The following is a 26673-nucleotide window of genomic DNA, read 5'->3' on the forward strand; positions in this document are numbered from 1 at the left end:
GGCATGGTGAGGGCCCCCAGGAGACGTGAGCTGAGTCGCCAGCAGCAATGCCGGCTCAGCCAGTAACGAGATCACTAAAGCTCTGTGTGCTCTCAATTCCTTGTGGAAAATGAAAGTCTCTTCCCTGAGGTTTTGCTAGGCTCTGTGGAAAGTACTGAACCTGCCTGCAAGTTTATCAGTCAGGAGAGTCTCAATGGAAGCCAGACAATGGCTGATCGGAGGGCAGCGTTCCCAGCGCAGCCCCCCACACCACTGGGGCCCGAACTGTCTCATCTGTGAAATGGCCAATGATAGGACCCACTACCAAGGTGGTCATGGAGAACCAAATATGAAGCTGCAGGCACCTTTGACGGTGACCTGTAGAAACAGCGGCCATAGTGACTGCAGAAAATACATCAAGACATGAGAAAAAGAGCGTTACCGAACAGTGATAGACCCTTAATAAAGGTGGGCACATCAGGTGGCTCCTTCTCGGGAGGGCAGATGCAAAATGCTAGGTCGCCTTATGCAAGTTTCAGTCTCCATGTTGCTGGCTCAGGGCACAGGTGCCTCAGCTGTGCAAATGCTTTGCATGAAGCCCTCACCTGCACAGTCGGCCTGCTGCACTTCCCCAGAGCAGGTGCTGAGGGCAGGAGTGCATCTGAGAAGGATGCAAAGCCTCCTACAGTTGGGGTTGCTGCCAGCCTGGGGGATCCAAGCACTCAGCCCGAGGCCTGTGTTTCCAAAAGGCCAGAGGAAAGGCGGGTCCACCCACATGCTCTGCACAGCCCACCGCCACCCACAGTGTCCTCCTGTCACCACCGCCTCTGCGGGCTACTCCAGCTTCTCCAGCCATGCTTGCCCCCCACTGCGAGCACAGGGAACCTCCCCTCCAGGCCCTTGGCCTTCTAGCTCCTCAGCATCCAGCGTATGTTTCCTCCCCAAGCCCATCCTCCCACCCACCCTCACCCCACCCTGGGTTCACAGCCCCATCCCATGGAACGAGGACAGAACAGCCATCAAGCAAATGTCCTGTTCCCAGGGCTGCTCCCAGTGCTTCCCTCCGAGAACCCACTTAGAGCTCACAGCGTTAAGCTCCACCGGCTCCAAGCTCCCATTCCCTTCTTCAGTTTCCTCCTGAGGAAGTTGAGGCCCAGAGAAGCTGAGCCACTTTCTCAAGGCTATTCAGCTGAACGAGTCAGGACGGCATTGAAACCCAGGCTCCACTGGCCTCGCTGTCAGCCAGTTCCTCCGCAGCAGAGCCACTCCTTTCCCACGGCATGGGCTCCCAGGATCCGCCATCCTGCCAGTGCTGTCATTACCTATGTAACGTTGTTCTTGAGTTAGAATTCTAAGAATGAACCAAAGACTCTGAACCTGAGGCTGATTCTCTGTTCAAAAGGGAAAGTCAGCAATAGCCTCCACACTCATGGAGGTTCAATAGAGCCTTTCCTGCCACCAGAATGGAGGCCAGGGCAGAGGGTGGGTGTGTGGCTGTGGGTGTGATGGTGTTTTCCTTCCTCATTCAGTGTCTGGCCACCACCCCCAGGGCTTGCGTCCCAGGCACAGCCAGGTCAAATCCCACATCCTTAGTTTTTCTCTTCTCCTCTGACCAGAGCCCAGCATGCAGTCAGCTTCTAAGAAAACCTTGTGGGATGAAAGTACCAGGCCAGACTCCAGAGAAGCTCTGTCCTCATTCCTGTTAACGCCCAGTTTTCCCTTGGACCTCAGCACTTGGCCTCTGGCATGAATCTTGTCTCCAGAAAGGAAGTTCTTTCCCTTCCAGACACAAAGCCCAGCTCACATGACTGCAGGAACCAGGTGTCAATGGCTGAAGAACCCTGGAGGCTCCTGCAGGCTGGCAGCCCAAGACAAGAGCACACTGGGGGACTGGAGCTCTGGAAGCCAGCCCGGAGAACAGCTGGAGCCCTGGCTGAACATCCACCCGCTGCTGAACAGGCCTGTTTACCTTCCGGGAGAAAGCCGCAGAAATGAGTTCTTTCCCTGGTGGAATTTGGAAAGGGATGTAGGCTTTAACATTCTGTAAACATTCGCTTTCCCCTGTGGTTAAAAAAAAACCACAGGAGATTTTTTAGGTCCCGCTCCAGGTTTCCACGCCCCACGTGCCCTCTGTTCCATCTCTCTGGATGGCTCTACGAGAGCCCATTGAGCTGCCACAAACACAGCACAACACAGGGCAGCCAACCTCATAGAGAATGCTCCAGAGCCTGGACACGGGTCGGGGATCCTTCTACGTCTCAGGCTTTCCTGGGACTCCACAGAACCTTCCAGATTAACACCCGGAGGAGAGTAAGCCCTGGAGGGGAAGTTCGCAGACACAGCCGCACAGGTGGAAATCCAGAGAGCACAGCCGATCAGCATACCCGCCTCGGGCCCAGCGACTTTTCCTGCCTCTTGGCAGCAGCCTGGAGAAGCACTGAACTCCTACAAAGATCCGGAGGCTCCTGCTGCCCAGTGCTGTGCTGGGTAACAACCAGTTTCTCAGCAAAAGAAACCCTGGCTTATAACATTTGCCAGTGATCATGGTGCAAATATTTCCACCACTGATTTTCGGCTCCTGATAGGACTGTGGACACACAACTGCTCCACGGAGAACGTTCCACACCAGCCGCAGCCTGGAGCCTGCAGCCCCAAAACCCAAACCGCCCGGCCCCGGGGCAGCAGCCACATCCCAGAAGCTGCCCAGATCCCCCACCCCAGGCCGACCTTAAAGTTCACTTGAACTGATTTTCAATTATTTGAAAATTAACTCAAGGGGAAATTGTATTATCATAAATAATTTATTATTCCAGTCCTTTTATTTAATAATTATTCATTGAATGGTAAATAATTGCTAATAAAAACTTAAGGGGTTAATTTGGAAGGAAGGGGAGGAGCAAGGGCTTGCATCTTTCTTTAGTCCACCCCGTGTGGCCTCCAGGCCACAGTTCCCGCTGACCCTGGGTTTAAGATGGCATGGAGGGTCTGCATAAGCTTGGGGCTGGGCTTCCACAGATGGCACTGCAATCCGGGTACAGTGCCAATCCTGAGCGCACACCCACACAGGCCCATGGCATCCTTGTCCCAGGGCCACCGCACATCCCTGTTCAAAGGCACCACCCCAGGGACGCTGGAATCCACACCAGGCTGCACAGCCCTTGGGGAAGGGTGCCCTTCCACAAAAGCGGCCCTATTCACCGGGGAAACCATGCCAGAAACTGTGCTAAATGTGAGCCTGGAAAACTGTCCCACAATTTAGTTGTCAAGTCCGAAAAGCTAATGGGTTTTTAATGTGAAGACAGAAGACTATTCTTGTTGAGAACAGGCTGGCCCCCTGAGAAGCCACATGAGACAAGCCACTGTGGGTGAAATGAATATACCAGGGTGAAGACCAGAGCCTGTTAGTTACAGCCGACCTTGAGCAGCTGTGGTGGCCTTTGCACACTGCAATGACTTTAAGGGTTTGGTCACCTGCATGAAGAGAAAGGACCGCCAGGCTCCATTCGAGCAGCCTGGGATCTGGGAAGGCACAGACAGGGTCCTCTGCCCTAACAGTGGGTGGTAGAGTCTAGGCATCAGCCCAGTCAGGCTCCACAACCCACCCGCTGGCCAGGCACTGCCTGGACTCACCACAGTGCCTTCTCCCTCCGCATCCACAGCAGTCTGGCATCCTCCACAGGAAACACCCTTGCCCCCGAGATTCTGCCTATGAATCAGCTTGCATCAGAGAGCTGCGCTGGGGACGCGTGCTGCTGCTCTGCTGCTCTGCAGAGCGACGAGGATGCTGGATTTCCTGGGGCAGTCCCAGTCCCTGTGAACCAGCAGCAATGGCAGCATGCTGAGCCCTGGACTGAAGCTGAAGCCATGTGTTTGGAAACTCAGCAGTGCCAGTGAGGTCTCTGGAGGCCCTTCTGATTGTGCCAGAGGTAAGGGCTGCGGGTCCACCCAGAGGCTGCTCCTCCCACCTCTCAGGGATTTGGGAGCACCCTGCCTTAACTCCCTTTCTGCTTAAAAGAACAGCGGTGACTTCCCTTTTCTGCAACTGAATCCTGACAGATTTCTGACAAGCCATTGCAGTGGCATTCCCGGGGATGCATTTTTAAATACAGATTCCCAGGGCCTTCCCAGAAACTCGGAACAGACCAAGCAGGGCCTGGGTGCTGTTTCACTAGCAACCCTTCCCAGGGGATTCTGAGATATGGCCTGCAGCTGCAGATCTCTGCGGTAAATTCCAAGCAGAGCGACACCGTCACTAAAGCTGACTGGCGATTTCCCCGGCGTGTTTGGAGACACGAGGAATTCCTGAAGATGTCCAGGTCTAAGTGACCACTTCTGAATTCCCCGTCCATGTGGCCTCCCTCCCTCCGTCGAGGCTGTTCCCTTAAAGGCTTTGTCCCTGCAGAACCAGCGAGGAGAGTGGAACTGTGCTCGCCCCAACAGGGCACAGACACATCTGCCACATCTGCCCACCTCTCTCCAGGCTTCTTAGGGGAACTGGACTGGATTTGTGGATGGGAAATTATCAAGACCCCACCCATCCCAACCCCCTACTGTCACCACATTCAGATGAAGTAAAGACAGCCATGAGGAGGGGCAGGAGAAAGAATGACGGGAAGGCCCATTTTGAGAGGCCACCAGCACCGTGCCATCACCTCCTGCCTGGCACCAGTAACTCCACAGCCTTTGGCAGCTGACTCTCGGCCCCCAAACCCTGAACAAAGGGTCCTGTTAGTTACAGCAGACCATGAGCTCCTTCCTCCCCAGCTGGTATCAGTGTCTGCTGGTCCTCTGAGGCCCCAGATATCTGGAAGACATGGCCCTGGCCAGCAACAGGGCATCCTGTCTGCACACAGCGGAGTTGAGCCTGGGCACACCAGGACGATGTTTATTTAGAAGTTTGTGGAGGGCCAGAAGCCTCAGCTGCAGAGCCAGGGGTCCCATTCACACCTGAACCTCACTTCTGATGGGACCAGAGACTCCTCAATAATCCACCAGAGCCAGAGCTGCGGGACCTTTCCAGCTGCGTGAACTCCCAGGTTCCAAAAGCTCTGGGGATACCAGAGTCCCCAGCTTCAAAAGTCAGAGTCCCAGGCAAATATCAATATGAACTGAGCTCTTTGGTGTCAGCTTCTGACCAAGGGCGGACCCACGGAGGCAGGGTAAGGGCAGCAAGGCCAGACTGGACACCGAGGAGACGTCAAGTGACTTGAGGAGGATGCAGGGCTGCTACCCATCCGTCCCAGGCATTGCATGCAGGCCTGTTACCAGGAATCAGGGGTTCTTGGGCCAGCTAGAAGGTCTGATCCATCCTCACCCCACTGCCATCCCACACCCGAGGCTGCACTGGGCACCTGCCGAAGGAGCACACTCACTACTGAATGGGCTTTGGTTTCCATACCATGCACTGGACCCCACATCTAATCCACGGTGACACCTTCACTCTGTGTCTGCGTAGTGGGGGAGGAGGCAGTGTCAAGGGAAGGAACTCGGGAATGAAGATGTGGCTCCTCCATGGAAAAGGGGTGGGGGCGATCTGAGCTGAGAAGATGTAGCTCCCCCATGGGAAAGGGGTGGGGGTGAGCTGAGCTGAGCTGAGCTGCAGTTCTCGGCAGGTGAGAAGGATTCACCCACTGGCCTCCACTGTGCTGCCCACACTGTGCTGGTGGGGACTGGACATGGCAAAGCGGAGGGACCTCACAGTGCAGCCCACAGCAAAGGTCCGAGTCACTTACCGACCCCCACCCCACCTAGTGCCTGCAGAAGCAGGAGGGAAAATGCAAAACAGGAGCCACAGAGCCATGTCCTGGTCCTTGAAGGCTTATCTCCAGGTGTGGCCCTCCCCCTAGGGAGGCAGTGCCCCCACCAGCCTGCGCCCCTCCCCACCTCCTCACCATCACCTGCTAGCTCCCACCCCTCCCCTTAGCCAGCTGTTCCTCCCCTCCCAGAACTGGGCCATCCCCAAAGCCCCTTCATGGCAGCAGGGGGTCACAAAAGCTGGGATGCAGCCCCACGCAGGCGTTTGCTCGCGTGTGTGCCCCTTGAGTTAAACCTCGGTGCACTGTGTCCCAGATCATTCTCAGAAAGGTCCTGTCCCATCAAAGAGGTCTCTGTGGACATAAAGATGAGCTCCCTGAGTGTAGGTCACTGTGCTGCAGTCTGAAGATGGGGCCTTTCTAAACTATGAACTGCCAGGACCTCAGCGCCCAAGAGAATTCGACGGAGAGCAGGCAACCTGTATGAGAAGACCCCAAACACTCCAGCAGCAGCAGCCGCAGCCTGGGGCTGGAGGAAAGGTGGATGCTGCTTTAAAACCAGCCCTTCCTAAGTAACACGGGCTCATATCAGATTCTGGCTCTAGCATGCAGATTCCAGATCAATCGTCCCAGCCAGAGTGACTTAGAGGCTGGCCGGGTGCCCTCCTCTCAGGTGGGGCAGCTAGGTCGGGACTACATGGCTCACCCCACCCTGGAAGCCCCACAGGCCACACCAACCCTGCCCTCCGAGACAGTCAGTATGGCACACCTGGGTCAGCAGGGCTGTTCCCCCACAGCCTTCCGTGAGTTAGGATCAGCTGCCCTGATGTTTTGATAAGAAAGTATACTCACTGAGGTAATTAACTTAGGGGTTAAGTTAATTAACTTAGAAGAGCAAAGGGCAAGGGTCACCCACTAGGGACACTAGGAGGGGACACATTTCAGCTGATGCACATGTCCTCCCAGGCAAAGTTCCCCTGAGGACCATCGCACCCCTGAAATCACCACCTACCCGCTCCCAGCCCCAGCAGCCACGGGGCCACCCATGTCCTGCCCTACCTGGCCTTCCTTCACATGGCCCTGACCCGCAGCTGAAATGGACCCTCATCCTCCGGACACGCCTCTGGCTTTCATCCCACATGTCCCTCCCCATGCCCTGCAGACCAGTGGAGGAGAAGCGTGACTGCATTTTGCAAATGAGAAAACCGAGGGTGAGAGAGGTGGGGTGATGGTCTCTAGGTCCACAGCCAGGGTCAGAGTGGGCAGGGCACAGCCTCCACCGCCACCGGTCCTGGCCCCTGGCCCTCCCCCTGCCACGTCCTCAGCAGTCTGCCCCTCCTACTTTCCTCACACTTCCCCTTCCTCTGCCTCTCAAAACTCAACCCTCCCCAAAGCTTTCTCTAGCTGTGAGGAGGGTTGTGACAGAACTTCCTGCTTCCTGATTCCCCCAGGGACCAGCCACTTTTGTGACCTCCGTAATGGCTGTGTTCAAAGACATCCAGGGCCAAGGACAGAAACAAGCCTCTCAGAGAGGTGGCCCCAGGCTCAGTCCCCACCCCACCACAGCCAAAGTGTGTGGCAGCTCCCTCTCCCTAGGGGGAACAACCAGGCCCCGTCCTGCACAGCCCTTCGGGCCTCCACATCAGGTGCCAGCTACACAGATTCGCAGTAGAGCCCCATTCCCATCCCAGCACGCCCAGCGAGAAAGCCTTCTCTCAGCGCCCGGGGACTCTGAGGCAGGGGGTGGGGGAGGCCTGACATTGACATCCCCTCTGCTCCTCTGATCAGGGTTTCTCACTGTCACAACCCCACCCAATAAAAAGTCGAGGATGGAGCAGCCACAGGAACCACCCACCAGCGGGAGTCTCCGCAGGGGAGCAGCTCCCAGACCAGTGCTGATGCCTGTGCTTCCACACACACTCGGGGCCCAGCTCTGCCCCTCTGTGTTTCACGCATGCCGACCAGCGCTGGAACCCTGGGGTCATTAAATCCCTCCTTTTACAAATGAGGACGGGAAGGCCCAGAAGGATAGCTCTAAGGCCATGGAATAAGCCAGAGCTAAAACCTGGTCCTCTGGCTTAAGACGCTCTCATTTGAGCTCAAGTTCAAGTCCCCCCGCCCCGACCCCACCACCCCCGCTGCAGAGACCCTCAGAGAAGAGGTTCACTGATTCAGAGCCTTCCCAAGCACCCACAGCCTGGCACCCACAGCCTGGTCTCTCCTCTGTATGGGGCACACCTACTGGCTGAGAAGATCTGGACCTGCACAGGGCCTTGTCCAACCCCAGCCTGGAAATTCCTGCCCCAGGCTCCAGGCAGGGAGAAGCACACCAGCTAGGCAGTCTCAAAGCCTCATTCATCTACCTGGACCACCACTGCCTCTCCAAAAGAGAGGAACTTAACATTTCTCCACAGGGCCACCCCCCACGGTCTCTAGAACCTGCCCATGTGAACTACTATGTGAAGGACGATCTTCTAAAACAGGGCAGAGGAAGGCACTGGGGCACGGTAGCTCATGCAATCCCAGCACTTGAGAGGCCAAGGTAGGCAGATCACTCCAGCCCAGAGGTCCAGACTGACCTGGGCAGCATAGTGAGACCCCATCTCTACAGAAAATAAAAAATGTCGCCAGGCTTGGTGGCACACATCTATAGTCCCAGCTACTGGGGAGACTGAGGCAGGAGAATCACTTGAGCCCAGGAGGTTGAAGCTACAGTGAGTTGTGACAGCACCACAACGCTCCAGCCTGGGTGATGTTTTTGAGGCCCCGTCTCCAAAACAAATAAATTAAAATAAAATAAAATGGGCACCTGCTAGAGAAGCACAGGTAGAAGCCAGAAGGAGCCACTGACTGCCCAGAGTGCTGTCTGGCCCCGCAGCTTCCAGCAGGCACTGTTCTGCTCTGGGCTTGTGGCCTTCTTCTTCATGGTAGAAGGGCTGCCTCAGCTGGCTCAGGGCAGAGGAAGGCTGGGAATGGAGCTGGGACCCTGGCCCCAGGGAGCAGACGTCCCAGGCTGAGCCCTTCGCCTCCCAGTGGGAAGTGAGCACCGCACTTATGAGCAAGCGTGGCAAAACCTCGGCAGGAGAGGGGCTCCTCCTTCCCAAGCCCTGCAGCCAGCCGGCAGCACGGGGCCCAACCTCACTGCCCAGTTACGACGCTGAAAACAGTTCTGGAACCTAGCGAGTCCTCAATCAACAGCAGCTATTCTTACTTGCCACTGCATTCAGGCTGTCATCTCCCTGGGCTGACACTGCAGTCATCTACGTTACGATAATTACCCGGGATGTACAGATGGGAAAGTGCCATCCTGGGAGACTCTGGAGCTGCAGTGTCACCGGCCAGCAGCAGGAACTGAACTAGAACTAGAACATGCCTCTTTCTGCTGACCCTGTACCCCCGAGGACCTGGGGAAGCTGGCACTTGCAGGGCAAAGGCCATGGGCACCCGTCCCAGGGCTGCATCTGCCTGTGCTGACCCGGTGCCACCTGTGCATAAGGTCATGGTGGGGGTGAGAGTTGCGAGGTTTCCCAGGGCTGCCTCTGCCTGTGCTGACCCAGAGTCACCTGTGCGTAAGGTCATGGAGGGGTGAGAGTCGGGAGGTTTCCCAGGGCTGCATCTGCCTGTGCTGACCCGGTGTCACCTGTGCATAAGGTCACAGTAGGGGTGAGAGTTGCGAGGTTCCCCTCGCCGGGTCAGCTGGGATTGTAACACAGACTTCCCGGCCACCTGCAAGCTTCCTGCATCGCTACCAGTGTCCCTACCTCTACCAGCCCCACAGGGTTTCTTTAAAGGGCACAGGTTGCAAGTCTGAACATTGATCTTCCAGCCAAGGAGGACTGTGACCGTCCTGGACACCTTGGAGGCCACCGCACGAGGCCCGTGGGCAGGAAAGCATTGTGTTCAGTGGCAGTGGCGTGTCTGCCAGCAGGACAACCAGCACCAATGTCTGGGAACTTTCCTCAGAGAAGAGAAAAAGAAAACCTCACATCAGAAACCTCACATGACCAGGACAAGGACCTCACATCCTCAAGCTGCGATTACAGGTAACACTTTTCACTCAAACAGTAAATAGAAATAAGTTACCTGGAGGTCTATAGAAACATTTTGGACGACATGTTTATTTTTATTTTTGAGATGGAGTCCGCCTCTTTCGCCCAGGATGGAGTGCAGTGGTGCAATCCTGGCTCACTACAATCTCCGCCTCCAGGTTAAGGTGATTCTCCTGCCTCAGCTTCCCAAGTAGCTGAGACTACAGGCACATGTCACTACACCCAGCTAATTTTTGTATTTTTAGTAGAGACAGGGTTTCACCATGTTGGCCAGGTTGGTCTCGAACTCCTGACCTCAAGTGATCTGCCCGTCACGGTGTCCCAAAGTGCTGGGATTGCAGGCATGAGCCACCACGACTGGCCCTGTTTATTTTTATAGATGGAATAATAAGTATTTTGCCAGGGCCATTTCAGTGCCATGAACCTGACGCTGCTCTTAACTTCCACAGGCTGGCTGTGGTCCTGAGAATTCTCACATGGTTTATGTTTAACCGCACATCTCCACAGGCCTCCAGCCCTGTTCACGGACTGAACCACTGTTTAGCAGGCACTCAGCATGCCCACAGGCAGTGTCCAGCCAAGGGGGCGTTGCGCACAGCCCACCTGCCCCAGGGTCCAGGCACCCCTGAGAGACTGATGGAGGCACTTGGGGAGTGCCATGGCTGGGCCCTCCCTGCTGGACCTCCACGTGTCCAGTTGGCTCCTTCCACCCCACCCCCTAAGAGAGGGTTTTCATCTTTTACTGAAGAGCAACTCCCCGGGCAGCAGCCTCAAGTTCCTTCTCAGAAGGAGGTTTGTTCACAGGTGAATGGAGCTGGGCCCACCGTGGCAAGGAGCAGCTGCAGCAGCCTGGGTTTTCAGAGCCCCCTGCACTCCAGTGCCAAGGGGCCACCTGGGGGCCCGCTCAGTTGTCCAATGGGGCCCGAGGCTCCCAGGCAGCAGAATACTGTTGGTCTGTGGGCCACACCGTGTCTGCAACCAGGGACTGGACATAAGAAATGGATGCTGTATTGGCTGAAGGAGCCGTGGCCAAGGCTGGTGGAGGCTGTGATGGGCCTGAGGGCGCCTGGGGTCTGGGGGAGGGACAAGCAGGACAGGCTGTGATGGGCCTGAAGGCACCTGGGGTCTGGGGGAGGGACAAGCAGGACAGGCTGTGATGGGCCTGAGGGCACCTGGGGTCTGGGGGAGGGACAAGCAGGACAGGCCCACCAGGAGCTGCAGCAGATCCACTGGCATCACTCGTCTGCATCCAAACGTCAACGTGAGCAGTTTTAGAAAGTTTGGTGAATTTGGTCTGTGATAAAATTGGAGTTCAAGAAAAGAACAGGAAACTACAAGTGCCTCGTCACCCCCCAAGTCACCAAGTGGCAGGTCAGTGACCACTGCTCTCAGGCCGCCCAGTGCAGACCTGCCTGTCCGAATGCTCCTCCTCCACGTCCCCTCACTCCTGTTTCCCAGCCACATGCACCTCCTCACTGCTTCGGGACCCCCGCCCCAGATCTGCCCCTGTCTCCTCAGGGCTGTTCATCTTGGTCCACAGGACCTCAGCTGAAACGTCACCTCCTCCAAGAGGCCTTCCTGACTATGCAGCTCACAGTGGCCACCCAGCTATGCTCTGCCGTGTGCTTGGGGATTGTTTGTTACTGCAACATACCCCAACCCAACCCACACTGACGTGAAGGCACCCAGTGAAGACCTGCTGAGTGATTGGACAAGAAGAGCCTGGAGCCGCCTCCAGGAGAATAATCACGCTCGGCGATTGTGTGCAATGGGTACCTAGGAACTCACAGTTTAGATGCACAGTGGGCCTGAGGCATCTCTGTAAGGGTAAGGTGAGCCTCAGGCAAAGGGGTCTTGCATGGAGAACCAAGGTGCTGACCGACACAGCAGCCCCGACAGGAAGCGGACTGGGGGAGGCCAGTACACACAGCACCTTCAGACGCATGCTGGGCACCTAGAAGCTGCTTAGGGAATCAAAGACTAAAACACTCAGCTTAAAAACAAAAAGCTCTTCCGAAGACGATTTTATTTATTGTCCCACCCTCCGAAGGCGCTGAGAGTGTGGCCAGGCAGGCTGGACCGGCTTTCACTGTCTCATTCTGCTGTGTTCACGTCACTTTTCCCGGATAAGAGCGTTTCCAAAGCCAAATGCGCCCCCTGAGACTCAGACAGCCCCTCCCCGGCAGCCAGACTCAGCACACAGGCCCCTCCCTCACACCTTGAACATTCCTGATGCTGGTTTCAGAAGACCCCATTCCTTCAGTGAGAATCTAAAGACCCTGAGGGCCGCCAAAGTGAACACAAAGGCCAGGGCCCCATCCAAGCCCGGTAACCCTGCTCTGTCAATGGGCCCAACACGGGTGTTTGGTAAGTTGTCCCCAAACAGAGGGGAAGGCCCAGGCTGCCACCAGGCGTGGAGGCCACGAGGGCTCACGGTACCTGTAGGTGATCCTCACTTCAGTCCCAGGCTCGTCGCGCTCCCAGATCAAAGCGACGCTCTCGGGGGACTTCTGAACATGCTGATCCAAGCAGTTCACTGTACAAAAAGAGGGTTCGCAGATGTTACACTTGGTGCTTGTGGAGTGAGAATTCGGCCAGGGTGGGGGGTTGGAAGGGGTCTGGTTCGCTATGGCTCTCTCTGCTCACGCTGACAAGGACCTGTCCTCATCGGTGATGACGTTTCTACCTCTTTGCAAGGAGAAGGGTAAACAAACGTGATCTCAGAGGTACAAAGTAATGTCCTGCAAGTATTCTGAAGCAGTCGCTTCACACCAGGGGACCCAACCCTGGCTGCATAGTGGCATCTCCTGCACCATCCCCAGAGACCCTACCCAATGGGCCTTGGGCTTACGAAGCTCCCTTGTTGGTTCTGAAGTGCAGCCAGGGCAGGCACTGCAGTCTGAGCTGCTGGAGAGAGCACTCAGTGCAAACAGGTAGTTTGTTTCAGGGCGTGGCTTCTGCAGTTCCCAAATGCCCAGTGCTGACCTGCCCCCAGGGTTAGAGGCGCAAGAAGGGACAAGGACCCAACTCCCCAACGTGTTCACCCAGTAAACCAGCTCTGTTCCAGGAAGTGGCTTGGAACAAAGACCCAGCACCCAGTAAACCAGCTTTGTTCCAAGAAGTGGCTTGTGATGGGGAAATGTCCTCCTGGTTTTCCAGAAGGCTCTGCTCCCCTCCCTCTCCATTACCCAAGCTTCCATCACATGACCCGCTGGCAGAAACAGGTCAGCTCTGCGCCATATCCTGAGCTGAGGATTAGCAGCAGGGGGCTCCTCCGCTGGCAGGCTGGTCACTGCTGATTTGATTCCAGAGGTGAGTCCCTCCAGCAACCCTCAAGCCAGCTCTCCTCACTCACTGGCCCATCAGTGGGTCCCCAGGTATGCAGAGACTCAAGCCCCGTGAGTGGCTCTGGGGGCAGCAGCACCTGCCCCCCGATCTCTCAGGGTCACCCCGTATCCTGTTTGTAAATTATGCCTCAAAAAATGTAACAAACGAAGACAGATATGAGGAAAATACTAGCAGCAGACAGACACAGGAGAGTTCTTTGAACTACAATTAATAGAAAAACAGCAGAGAAGAAATGCCCAAAAAACAGAAGACAAACTAAGAACGGGCTCAGTGGCAGACCCGAATTTACACAAGGAACCTGACATGTGCGTGTGCGTGTGCATGTGCATATGTGTGTGGCCACGCTGACCTCTGTTCACCGTGGTCATGCAGGTGCAGCATTAACCCCATAATGTTTTCCTGGGTATTGGGTACTGTCGTAGGAGCAAAGAGAAGGGGCATATAAATAACCCTGGGATGGTTTCACTCAACCAGTCCTGGGCACCAGTTCTGATGAAGGCACCACGCTGAGCACCAAGGGAAACGCCAGGGCAGATTCGCAGCCCCTGCTGTGGGTGCAGGAGGCAGACGCAAACGTAAGAAACATGCAAAAGTGACCAAGCACAGAAGGTCGGTGGTGGCAGGCTCCTAACACTCGTCCAAACAGCAATGGAGCTGAATTCACCCTGGGGAGGCAAACGCTAGGAAGTTGGGACTGAAACCGTAAATACTGCAAGAGTTTCTAACAGTCTGGGACTGAAACCGTAATTACTTCAAGAGTTTCCGCCAGGACCACGCCCCCCCCCACCAGTGTCTCCCACTGCGGTTGGGGACACCAAGGCCCGAGGAGTTAAGCTGCCTGCTCAAGGTCACACAGGACAGAGCGGGATTCAACGCAGCAGATTGGCTCCACAGTCTGTCCCACCACTCTACCCTCCAAAGTCACCCAATAATAACGGTCCAGGTCTTCACCAGTCTATGCCACAGGTGGGAAGAAGGTGAGCTTTGCCAGTAGTGGGGGAAGAGGGGTACGAATCAGGCTTGGTCTTACAGACGGAGGAGGCAGAACACTTGAGAACGGTGAGGCCGATTCAGGCAGACGAGAGGAACACATAAACCCTGAAGGAGATGGAAAAACAGCGCGGCTGCCAGGGAGAAAATCCATCACGGGTGCAGCAGACATTAGCCAACTTGGCCCCTAGGCTGAGTCCAGCGTACAGATGTGCTGCCCACCCTGACTAGGTGTGCAGGGGTGTGTGTGTGTGTGCAAATCCAGTCCAATATTTAAAAATCAAGAGCTTTCACATGAAAGCCGTGAACTTCTAGCTTCTGAACAATCGGCAGAAGCCTGTCCCTCCACAGAGGGTCCTATGCCCCACTGCCTGCCTGTCACCTAGCAACTCTGGACAATGGCAAGCCCAGGAATGCCTAGCTAAGGATCGACATTGGCTGCAGTCCCCCTGGGAGCTGGTCACAAACACAAACCTTCAGCCCTACCCAGACCTGCTGAGTCCCACCAGCCTCATAAGAGGCCCCAGGAGATGTGAACCCATCCCATGCTCACACCTGGGAAGCTCTGCTGGATACACTTGATCCACTCCGAATTTGATCCTCATGCCCCCGGAAGAGTGGCCTGCCCAGGTGTAGATGAGCAAATGCTTCCGCGTGGCCAAGTGACCTGCCCAAGGCCCCAGCCAGGATGAAGCAAGAAGAGATAGAGCCACGCTGGGCACTTCACCCTGGCATTCATCTAATTGCCTCACCTGCTCCCACAGCAACCAGGGCACAAGGACACTCTTCTCAGAGAGAGAGTGACTGCCCAACTTCAAATAGGCCGAGGCTCCCAGCCCAGCAGAACATCCTGCACTGTTTTATACCAAGCAGGAAGGCAGAGCTGAGGAAGGTGGAGAGGGGCAGGTCAGCCCCAGATAGACAGCACCCAGGTGCAGCTGGGTGGCCTATGAGATCAGCCTGGTGTCCCTGTCTTCCCAGGGCTGGCAAGTGACCTGAGTCCAGCAGATCAGAATGGAACCCCAAGTACAGTGTCCCCAAGGAGCCCTCCCCACAGGCAGAAGGTGCTCAAAAAGTGGCCTCCAAGGCCCCAATGACCTGCCTCTCCCTGCTGGCCGAGCCACATCTGGTGAGCTCCCCTGCCCTGGGGCCTTTGCTTGGGCTCCTCCCCGCCTGGGGCGCTGTGCTCTCCTCACAGCCACGGTGCAGGTCACAGCCCAAGGCGCTAACTCTCTCAAGCGCCTTGCTGCCCCGGACCCTGCACACCCTGCCAATCCTGCCAGGGGCTTGCTGCCTGCTGCGCTCTCTTGGGCGAGGGCCAAGTGTCCTGCTCAGGTCTGGGTTTGTGTAGCCTAGTCCAGAGCACAGAGCTGAGGAATAGATCACTTGCATCCTCGAGCCAGAGGGGCATATTGGGGTATAACTGGCACCAGGTGGTCCCCCGACGCCCAAGGGAGGGAGCAGACCCTTCTTTGTGGCTACACCCCTTGAGTAGAAGACATTCTTTTTTTGGCCCAAATCAGCGCTTCTCAACCTTGAGTGTCACCAGAAGTCCCAGAGGATGTGTTAGCCACAGCCGGTGTGCCCGCCCCTGCTCTGGGCATCTGTGTTTCTATAAGATCCTAGTGTTGCAGCCGCTGCTGATCCTGGGAGCCAACTCTGACGGTGTGTGCACGTGGACTTACATGCACATCCACTTTCTATGCAGATGCCAGATTTCCAAGGGTTTTCTTTTTCCTTTTGGGACTGGAGCGATGACATACATTTGCCAGCCTCATGAGCCACTGGCTGGCAGCCTGGAGTCACCACTAAAACTGAGGGTCTGAAGTCCAGCCCCTGTCCAACCACTCACCAACCACAGACAAGGCACATATCATTTAATGCAAGCGCATTTCCTAATCCACGGACTGGGTACGATGATCACTGGTCTGGGTGGGACTGGAAAGATTAGGTGCCCTGTGATTGTTTCTGGTTGTGGGTCAGATAGAGTCACGGCGTCCCCTGGGGAGGCAAACAGGACAACGGTCCCCCCACCTGACTTTGTTCTGGCCACCACGGCTGGTGCTCAGATTGCACGAGCACCTGGAGAAAGCTCCGTGTGGGGTCTGGGGGACAGTGGCCCTAACACCCCATGTGCACATGATTCCCAGCTATAGGTATGGTTCCTGTTAGTGCTTCCATTTTAGGAATGAAAAGGAGGAAGGGAGAGGAAGGAAGGGGGCTAGGAGGTTAGGAAGGACAGAAAAAACAAAGGAAGAGGGAAAAGGAGGGAGGGAGAAAAGAAACTTAAAAAAAAAATCTGCCCAAAGAACTGGACAGTGGGACAAGAAAATTCCATTTCTCAGCATTTCCAAGAAGAGTTGGGCAAGAATCGATGGCAATTTAAAGTGTAGCTGAAACTCCACCTCCTATTTCCAGCCTTTCCCATGTTTCCCAGCACATGATGACCTGTCCTTGCCCTCTCGGTGGCCCACACCATCTCACACTGCCCCATGTTGCCCAGTGGTCCCCACTACAGGACACATGCCACCCCCAAGGGCAGGGACTGTGTCCCTCAGATTCCCTTATCATGGGGGTCGGGCTTGGGAATGACATCACAGCCCCCTTCCCACCCCGGTGCGGACTTATTCATTTACTGACTTAGGACGGTCATGTCCTCGTTAGAACGTGGGCTCTGTGGTATTGAGCATTTTCTGGATTATTCATTGCAATACATGAATTGGAGCCTTTATTTCCACATCTGTGCAATGGGACCACTTCACGTTGGTGCCGTGAGGCTGACACAGCCGTGCAGAGCAGAGGGCCGGCCACCCAGGGCGCTCCATCCAGCTCACAGACGCCCAGGGCCCTGTCCCGCGGCCTAACACAGTTGCAGGCAGTCAGCCAATGCCTGTGGCCGGGGCAGGGGTTTGGTGTTTCATTGCAATTGGCACTATGAGTGTTGGCATTATCAACCTGACACACACGTAGGAATTTTCAAGATCTCTTGTTGATTAAATGCACACAGCCCCGCTGAAAGTGAGCCCAGCATACGGAAGTTCAATTTGAATAGGGACTTAGAATGTTACTATTCACAAAAGGATTCACAATGGGTTTTTTTCTCCCCCCCTTTTTCTTTTGAGACAGAGTCTCACTGCATTGCCCAGGCAGGAGTGCAGTGGTGTGATCTCAGCTCACAGCAACCTCCACCTCCTGGGCTCAAGAACTCCTCCCACCTCAGCCTTCCAAGTAACTGGGACTACAGGTGTGCACAACCATGCCCAGCTAATTTTTGTTTTTGCTTTTAAGAGATGGGGGTCTCATTGTGTTGCCCAGGCTGGTCTCAAACTCCTGGGCTTAAGCAATCCACCCACCTCAGCCTCCTAAAGTACTGGAATTAGAGGCTTGGGCCACAGCGCCTGGCACACAATGGACTTTCTTTTAATAGCAATCTTCCCTGGCACGCTTTGAGATATTACGTCAGTCACAAAAATTGTTTTGGACAATTTTCCCAAAGCATCTGTTATTTAAAGTAAGTCATGCCCCTGACAGCTAGGAAGGACTTGGATTCCTCGGGAGGATCCTCCTCCTAAGATTAGGGGCTCCATTTTCATGTAGAGTTCCCCGGAAAACCTTAGAAAAGTTACTTTAATCACTGGAATCAGTGGGAGGGAAATGAAGCACGGGCGTGTGGCATCTTGCCACCATCAGAGTCCTGCCTTTGAACTACTGGAGGCATGCCACCAAGAGGAAAAAAACTACAGCAAAGGGGCCGGGCGCGGCGGCTCACGCCTGTAATCCCAGCACTTTGGGAGGCCGAGGTGGGTGGATCATGAGGTCAAGAGATTGAGACCATCCTGGTCAATAAGGTGAAACCCCGTCCCTACAAAAAATACAAAAATTAGCTGGGCATGGTGGCGCGTGCCTGTAATCCCAGCTACTCAGGAGACTGAAGCAGGAGAATTGCCTGAACCCAGGAGGCGGATGTTGCGGTGAGCCGAGATAGCGCCATTGCACTCCAGCCTGGGTAACAAGAGCGAAACTTTGTCTCAAAAAAAAGAAAAGAACTACAGCAAAGGGGCTTCTAATCCTGCAATTTAGCTCCAAAAAGCATCCAAAAAATCTCCCAGTGCTCAATACTTGGTTACAAAGAGGCTTTTCTGCACTCTTGCTTAAGAGTACACACACTGAAAAAATCACTTAAAATTGAGGGTTTAAAAAATAGAGCTTAATTGTGTGTTTTGAAAGCAACACATGTCATTACCCTCTGGTTCTGCGTTTACAACTTTCTGACATCTTGAGTTGATATGCCACAGGCAAAAACAACTATTGAGCCCTACAAAGGACAGAGCCAAATTCACAGTTGGGAAAGAATCCCTTTCAGAACCTGGTTCTCCAAAGAACCTTCTGCAAGGCAGTTGTACACAACAGAAGCGCGTCACTGAAGGGTGCAGAGACTCTGCCTACCCTGCCTGGTGGACCTCAGATACCATAATCCCGCCTGGCGGTCAGACCTGCAGGGTGGGCAGGATACTGTGGAGTTTTGAAAGCCACCTCAGCCACCTGCATGCCCTCTGAAGTCTATTCCCCATCTATCCCAGGCCAATTAGATGCAAGCTCAGCTCTCTCAGCAGCACTGCTGAAGGCCAAGAACAAGGTCACAGCCTCCCCACATGCTTCATTAATAAATAACAAATGCCCAGCAACGGGGGATGTATGATGTGTTGAGAACGCGCTGAGTGCCTTACAAATGTATAATGTGTTGAGAACGCGCTGAGTGCCTTACAAGCTTTTTCTCATTTCACTCTAGCAGCCCTGGGATGGGTGTGCTGATACTCCCATGGATAACGAAACAGGTGCAGTCAGGTCCCCTTCCCCAGGTCAGAAGATGCCTGATAACATCTGTGCTGATATCTTGGACCTGTGGTTGCAGACATTGCCTGGGCCCAGCCACCATGCTGTGAGAAGCCCCAGGAGGTGCTTTGGGCCACAATTCTGGCTGAAGCCAGCCTGAAAGTTGTCCCAAACCAGGCCCCAGACTTAGGAGTGAGAAACAGGCAGATGGCTCCAACCTCAGACACTGGGGAGCAGAGGCAGCTGTTATATAAAATGTGTTGGAGGCCACTGATTTGGACGGAGCTGCACCAGGCCCAATAGATAACACAGAAATGGAGTCACTCTTGTTAAAGTGCCGTGTCACCAAATGGAAACTAACTTGTTTATCTGGCCTTCTGGGAAATAGGGAGACTGAGAGGTAGCTAAGTCTCCAAGAAGCTGGCATGTTAAGGGAGCTCCTTCCGCTTTTACTGTTACAGCGAAAGTAGCTTTGAAATGACCATCCTACTTTTTGTTCTCCATGTCTGCATTCTTCAGCCCTTTCTCTTGATAAAACCGTCCTCCTCCGCTCAGCTCATCAAATGCTCGTTCTGTTTTATGGAATGTCACAAATAAAGTCAATTCAGATCTTTAAACTAAATTTGTCATAATTTTGTCCTTTGAAACAAGTCATCCCCATCAGGCCCTGTCCAAAGTCCCAACGCACAGACTCATCGGGGAACAAAATGGTTGTTATCTTGTGCCCTCGTGTTCCGGGGGGGGCTTCATCTGGGGTCGTCTTACAGAAGTGTGTCTGATTCCGACCCTCCATTTGTGTTTACGTCTTCCAGATGACAAGAAGATGTCACGTAGACAGGAGACGGAGTTTCATGTTCATTTTGGCTTGGAAGCTCCTGGAGCAATCAGTCAGTGTGAATCAGAACCCGGGCCCCACACGACGGCAGGCTATGCTTACAGCTTATTGTGTCTCAGTTTGTCTGGTCTGCTGTAACAAAATACCTCAGATGGGGTCATTTATCAATAATGTAAATTTGTTTCTCACAGTTCCGGAGACTGGGCAGTCCAAGATCAAGGCACCAGCAGATCTGGTGGTTTGATGTATATCAGCAGTAACCCCAAGTTTATTAACTTCAGAACTAGCCATACAGTTACAGGTGGTGTCTTGCAGTTATTTTTCAAAGAAATTGAAAGGAACTTTGGACCCCCCCCAGCCCCCATACTGTATATCACACTTTGCTGGTTTAACTAACACGAGTCATTTACTGGGTAAGTGTTTTCTTTAATATTGAGTCAGCAGCAAGCACCCTTGAACCTAGTGGGGAAAAAAACACCAACCCCTTTGGTTTGCAGAGTCGTGCCCTTGAAGGGGACTAGAGCAGCTGGCCCAAGGGCAAAGGTGGAAAGTGACCTGCTCTGGACTCGTGAGGCCAAGGTCATGGGGAACAGCCACAGTTGACTTCAAGAATACCAGTGGTTCTCAACTCGTGGCCCACGGACCAGCAACATCACCATTACCTGAGAATTTTTGAGAAACACAAATTCTGGGGCCCATCCTGGACATCTGAGAACCAGACAGAATTCCGTTACTCAGTGCCCCCGTTTTATAGATGAGGAAACATGCACAGTGCAGTAAAGGGAAAGCGAGTCGTGACTCTAAAGACACCTGGAGACACGAAACTGTGTTGTGCCATCCACAGCCCGTTGTCTGCTGGCTGTTTAACAAGGCCACGGCCAGGACACTAACCCCAGTTCTGTTTTAGAAATGCCATCATCTGTCCTGGTTTGAGGCGTACAGGCCAGTGGTTCTCAAGACTGAGTGTCCTCTGGAGCGAGTGCCTGGAAGCCGGTGGTTCCCAAGCCCGGATGTCTCTGGAGCACTGGAGGGCTTGTTAAACACAGGTTTCAGGTCCCACTCCAGGGTTTCTGATTCCAGAGGTCCTGGATAGGCGGGCCCCAGAATTTGTGTTTCTCAAAAGTTCTCAGGTAATGCTGATGCCGCTGGTCTGAGGACCATGTGGTGAGAAACACTGGTATTTTTGAAGGGGTGAAGAAAACTTCAAGAGTGACATTCCTTTGGAAAAGCCATCTGACTTCATCACACACAGCAGACAGATCAGGCCAAAGCGTTCCCACCCACCCCACAACTTTCGAGGGGCTCCCAGGGGAGTTGTGGCCTGACCTGGCCCTTTTTCATACTGTCCCCTCTGTGGTTTGCAGACACCAGCAAAGGAAAGAGATATCGCTGACCCATGAACAGGTGGGCACGCACATCCCGGGGAGACAGCTGCTGAAAAGCTGTTTTTCAAGTTTTCTGAAGCTCGATTTCTGGCGAAGGTAGACATAAATGCCACATTATCAGAAGAAATAAGGGAAGGAAAGGAGCAGAAGAATGCTTGCTGACCACACCCTGATCCTGACCCAGCAGGTTCAGAAGGTCCTTGCTGTTGGCCCCGGGAGGTCTGCCCCACTGTCTTATCTGAGTGAGCCTGCAACTGTGCACAGGCCAACTGTGGCTGCTCCCCATGACCTTGGCCTCACGAGTCCAGAGCAGGTCACTTTCCACCTGTGCCCTTGGGCCAGCTGCTCGAGTCCCTTCCAGGGCACGCCGCACAACTCATGTTGTTGTTGTTGTTGTTGTTGTTGTTCCCACTAGTTCAAGGGCACTTGCTGCTGACTCAAGATTAAAGAAAACACTTATCTAGTAAGTGACTCATTTTAATTTAACCAGCAAAGAAAGTGATATACAGTATGGGGGAGGGGGGTTCAAAGTTCCTTTCAATTTCTTTGAAAAATAACTGCAAGACGCCGCCTGTAACTGTCTGGCTAGTTCTGAAGTTAATCCCTTGCAGCCCTCGGCCCAGCCTCTGAGCATCACTGCCCTGGTGCTCACAATGCGGAGAGGAGGCCTGGGGAGCAGAGCAACACAGACAACTGAAGGAGGGGTTGGAGAGCCGCCGCCACCTGGACAACGCGGCCCTGAGTGGGAGGCGACCCTGCCGTAAAGACCCTCAGGTCCTTCCTTAAACACTCCCAAATCCAGCAAACTGGTTATTCCCACCCTTCAGGCCTTTGAACAAATGTGGCTGCCAGCCCCTCCCCGCAGGCCCCACACCCAGGCTTGCCCTGCACTTGGCACCCACCCTGCATAGCCAGCCCTGCCTGCAGTTCCGGGCCTTCCCCTGGCTGCTCAGTCCGCGCCTTCGGTGGGAGAAAAGGTGCAGTGTCCTCCCAGCCCCAAACCTTAGCAGAGCAGTAGTGGCCTCTGCTCAGCAAGTTCCAGACAACCGACCACCAGCGGCTGCTGGGGCCGGTTTCCCGGGACCGCAGGCCCCATGGGTCCAACGCTAGCCCTGGGTCGCCGGGGTGAAGTTCTCTGAGGCCAAGAACGAGAACCGGGAGGCCGCTGTTACTTCCTCCCCGCCCGCAGGCCCCAGGCCCGCAGCGAGGACGTAACTGGTTCCAGCTGCCACGCCGGGTTTCCTCCTCCCCGGGTCGCCCGCCACAGCTCTGTTTGTTTACGTGGGCAGGGCCTGTCCCCAGACAGATCCCGGACACCGCAGCCCGCAGTGACAACCGCCGCGGCTTAGTTTTTCCCTCCACCCGGTGCAGGAACAGGAAAGTCCGGACTCGAGGCGCTGGAGCGTAGCCCGCGCTGTGCGCCCAGTAACGCAACTCTGGAGACGCGCGAGGAGCCGCCCGGGCAAGGCCAGCAGCCCGGGAGTCCCGTGCGGACAGCGGGTTCCCGCGGGCGCCGGCCTGAGCTGGGCACGTGGATCGAGGCCCGACGGGGTGACGTGGAGCCACGGCTTAGAGCGGGCAGGGCGGGCGGAATACCGGAGGAGGGGCCCCTACAAGGCTGCGATGGGATGAGGGACCGGGTGACGTGGAGCCAGGCTTAGAGCGGGCGGAATACCGGAGGAGGGGCCCCTGAAGGGCTTCGATCCACGGCGCCCGGGGACGGCTGCGGCTGGCGAGAGGCTCCGAGCCCCCTCGGGACGCAAGAGTTGGGGGCGTCCTGGGTCCCCCGAAGCCCACTCACCAGACACATTCAACTGGCCTCCCAGGAACCAGCCGATCTTGCCACTGCTGAAGTCGCAGTCCCAGACGGTGTGGTAGGGGGTGTCCCACACGAGCGTGTCCCGCGCCAGCGGCCCCCAGAAGGCGGCCGGCTCCTGAGCTGCCAGCACGCTCAGCGCCTGGTACGAGCCCGGCTGCGCTGCGGCGGCGGCGGCGGCGGGGGCGCTGCCCGGGGGTCCAGAGGCCGCCCTGCGAGGCGCGCTCACCCCGCACGGCGGCCGCACTGGCTGCCCCAAGCGCCCTCGCAGGCTACCCAGCAGCCGACCGACGCCACGGCCCAAGCTATGCACCGCCATCCAGCCCGACTTCCGAGTTCTCTGTGCGCCCAGAGTGGGTGCCTCAAGCCTGGGGCGCCCCTTGGAGTCTCCGCCGGCCCCGCCCCTGCTCCGCCCTTCGGCCACCACCCACTCCTCCCAGGCCCCTTCCCTGAGCCAGCCCCGGTCCCACCCCTTCTTCTCCGGCCCAGGAGAAGGGGGGCCGCTAAGGAGGAGGGGAGCCGCGTGGGGAAAGGGTGCAGTGGAGCGCGGGGCGGATCGGGGGCCCAGGCCCTGGCCCAGCCGCTGCGCTCCCACCCGGACGCTCCTCGCGTCGGCCTGTTTTGGTTTCAGTTTGCGCGCTCTCCTGCAAGCCCCGACAGCTTCGCGGAGCTGCCAGAGGCACTAGCGGCCCAGGACGCAGGCTCCGGGCGCAGGTGCAGAGGGGCGCGGGGACCCTCTGGGAGCGGAAGGAGCCGGGAGGGAGCGGGCACCGACGGAAAGGGGCTGGTGCAGCCGAGGGCACTGGTGGATCCCAAGACAATGGGTCGGTCTGTTCCGCATCTCAGAGGCTGAAGCCAAGGTTTTCATGCCTTTGTGCGCCCCTGAGAATGAACCCCTCCCCTGGCCTCTCAGCGGCACAAGAAGGGGGCTGGCGGGAAGCCCAGAAGCCAGGAGGATGCCAGGGCCTGAGTCGGTGGTCCGGGGTCCCATGGGCTGGTGATAAGCTGCGACGAGGCCTTTCTCCAGTTGCTCCAGCATCTATGGCCTGAGTTCAAACTCTGGCATTTCTACCTCTGTGACCTTGAGCAAGTTCCCTAACTTCTCGGTGCCTCATTTTCCTTTTGGGGACAACGGAAGTAACGCCTCCCTGGGGTGCGGGGACGGCAGTGGGGGGCGGGGGGAGCTGCAGTAAGGAACACATCAGACAGTGTCTGCCAAAAGTCCGCCCTTGCGTGGCCCCAGAGCAAGCTCAGTAGTGGGGTGATGTTTTTGCAGCTGTGGAGCCGGGAAGGACTGAAGGAAATGCGCCAGTTCTTAAATATGTCGACACCCAAGAAGTAAACACATAACAAAGGGGTAAACACAGGGAGAGAGAGGTTTTGGAAAACTGGTTGGTTGAGCTCTTTGTGATGGGAGAGGTTCTTTCCCTTGAGCTGCAGGGCTTGCAGCGAGGAGGAGCCTGCGGTCCGAGGAGCCTCCGCGTGGGCCAGCCACCAGCCCCTGCCAGCGGAATGCTGCTTGTCTGCCAGGGAAGACAGGAGTGTACCCTGTCTCCAGGAAGGCTGGAGAATCGGCGACATCTACCAGCATAACACATGCCCTACACAGTGCTAGCACTTGACCTGCATTTTCTCCTCTATTTACGATACTTTTTTAGAGATAGGACTTACTGAAGAGCATGCGGTTGGCTCAGGGAAGAGCAAGACTGGCACCCAGTGTCCCGGCGGGGAGCTCACTGGCCTAAGTTCCCATTTTGATAGATTAAAGTCACCCAGCACAGGGCACTGAGAGGCACAGGCCAATAAAATTGCAAATTGAGAAAGCTCCTAATTGTGGCAGGGAGTCCCAAAGACGGCCACCAGGTCTTCCCACACCTGCACGTGCTGTTCTGTCCAGAGGAGGACCCTGGCCAGCCGTATTGCTTTGGCCAGTACAGCCTGGTGGGAGGGATGCTCTGACAGCTTCATGTCGAGGCCTGGAGAGTCCCTGCAGCCCCAGCTTGTCCTCTCATAGAACCTGGCTGCAAGCTGTGAGGAAGCGGGGCTGGTCTTCCAGAGGAAAGGACCCAGGGAGAGGACGAAGCCACCCCACGCACAGCCAGGACCGACTCCAGAGGAAGGTACCCAGAAGAGAACGAAGCCACCCCACACACCCCAGGATCAACTCCAGAGGAAGGGACCCAGGAAAGGACGAAGCCGCCCCACGCACAGTCAGGACCAACTCCCAGACAGGAATGAGACCACCGTGGAGGCTCCCACCTCAGCCAAGGCAGCCTCATGAGTGACCCCAGATAACTCCTGGATGCAAAGGAACCTCCCAGTGCACTCACAGAATTGTGAGAAGGAAAACATCATTGTTTTAAGCGACTAAGTTATGAATGGTTTGTAACTCGGCAGTAGGTAACTGGTACAACTGAGGCTGGAAAACGCATGGTTCCTTCACTCACTGCCCTCTACCTCTCAGTGCCCTGCACTGGGTGCCCTTCCTCTCTCTACCCTCCAACTGTTGAAGTTCCCAGGAGCTCAGCCCTCAAGTCTGTCTTTCTCCCGTGCCCACTAGGAAACGGCAGCTGGCTCCAGTCTCTGACTTTCCATTGGCACCTCCTCCCGACCTTTCCTCCTATCTCAGTCCTGTGATCAAACATGTCATTCACATCTGAAATATACCAAGTCCTGGGATTCTTCCTCCAACGTGGATCTTCCGTGTCAGTGAGTGGAAATGGCGTTTTCCTGTTGTTTGGGTTTATAACCTCGTCATCCTAGATTCCTCACGCGCACACTCCACGTGCAGCCTGTCAGCAAATCCTGTGGCTCATTTTCAGAACACTGCAGCACTGACCTCCTCCTCCATCACCATCCCCTCCCGCCACCATCCCAACCACACTCATCTCTTAGGCTCCAAATTGCTTTCACCCTTTTCCCTGACAGCCTAACCAGCAGCCAGTGCAATTCCTTTAAAACAGAAGTCAGAGGAACTTGATCTGCAACCTAGAACAGTCCAAAGGCTCCTGACTCCTCAACGCAAAGGCGGCATCCTTCCCTGGCCCACAGGCCGCAGCCTCACTACTCAACCTGTGGTCCATGGGCCAGGAGCGTCACTTGGCGACTTTGTAGAAATGCAGAATTCCAGGCTCCATCTCAGACCTGCTGCCTCAGAATCTGCATCTTAAGCCCGGGGTGAGCTGGGTGCACATCCAAGTTAGAGCAGCGCTGCCCTCCCTGATCCAGCGGCCCCTCTTCCTCTACTCTCCCTCACTCACTGGGGCTCCAGCACATGGGCCTGCTTCTGTCCTTCCCACCACAAGATGTGCTCCCACCTCGTGACCACCACATGCTGTCCCTTCTGGCTGGAATGCTCCTCTCAGAGGTCCACAGAGACTCCCCCTCGCCTCCCTCAGGTGTCTTCAAACATCCCGTCACCCAAGAGGCCTTTCCTGTCACCTACATAAAGTCATACCTTCACCCTCATTCCCTAGTCCCAACCCCTGACTTAATCTTTCCCATGTCTCTTACTTATTAGCTCTGTGTCTGTTTTCCCTGTCAGGGGAAGGAGGGAGCTCTGTGACAGGAGGGACAGCAGCTACGCTGCTTGTGACAGCTTTAGGGATGGAGCCCCCAAAACTGCCTTCGCCACTTGCCTTCAGAGCTCCTGCCACACCCCTGACTCCACAGCTGCAGTGCTCAG

The 26673-nt window shown here is 55.6% G+C and overlaps 1 protein-coding gene across 2 annotated transcripts in view; it reads right to left on the bottom strand.

Moving 5' to 3' along the window:
- Positions 1 to 23343, bottom strand: part of ACSS1 (acyl-CoA synthetase short chain family member 1) — a 55374-nt gene extending 32031 nt beyond the window's left edge. For both annotated transcript variants that reach the window (XR_008481270.2, XM_035298521.3), the window contains exons 1-2: positions 22974 to 23343; positions 12221 to 12317 (exon numbers count right to left, since the gene is read on the bottom strand). Coding sequence is in view for 1 of the 2 variants with exons in the window: in XM_035298521.3 (XP_035154412.1) it covers positions 12221 to 12317; positions 22974 to 23307 (431 nt within the window). In the remaining variant the exon portion in view is untranslated. The remainder of the gene's footprint in view (positions 1 to 12220; positions 12318 to 22973) is intronic.
- Between the last annotated feature and the right edge of the window lie 3330 nt (positions 23344 to 26673).

The sequence above is a fragment of the Callithrix jacchus genome, chromosome 5 (genome assembly GCF_049354715.1).
Source record: "Callithrix jacchus isolate 240 chromosome 5, calJac240_pri, whole genome shotgun sequence".
Classification (NCBI taxonomy): Eukaryota; Metazoa; Chordata; class Mammalia; order Primates; family Cebidae; genus Callithrix; species Callithrix jacchus.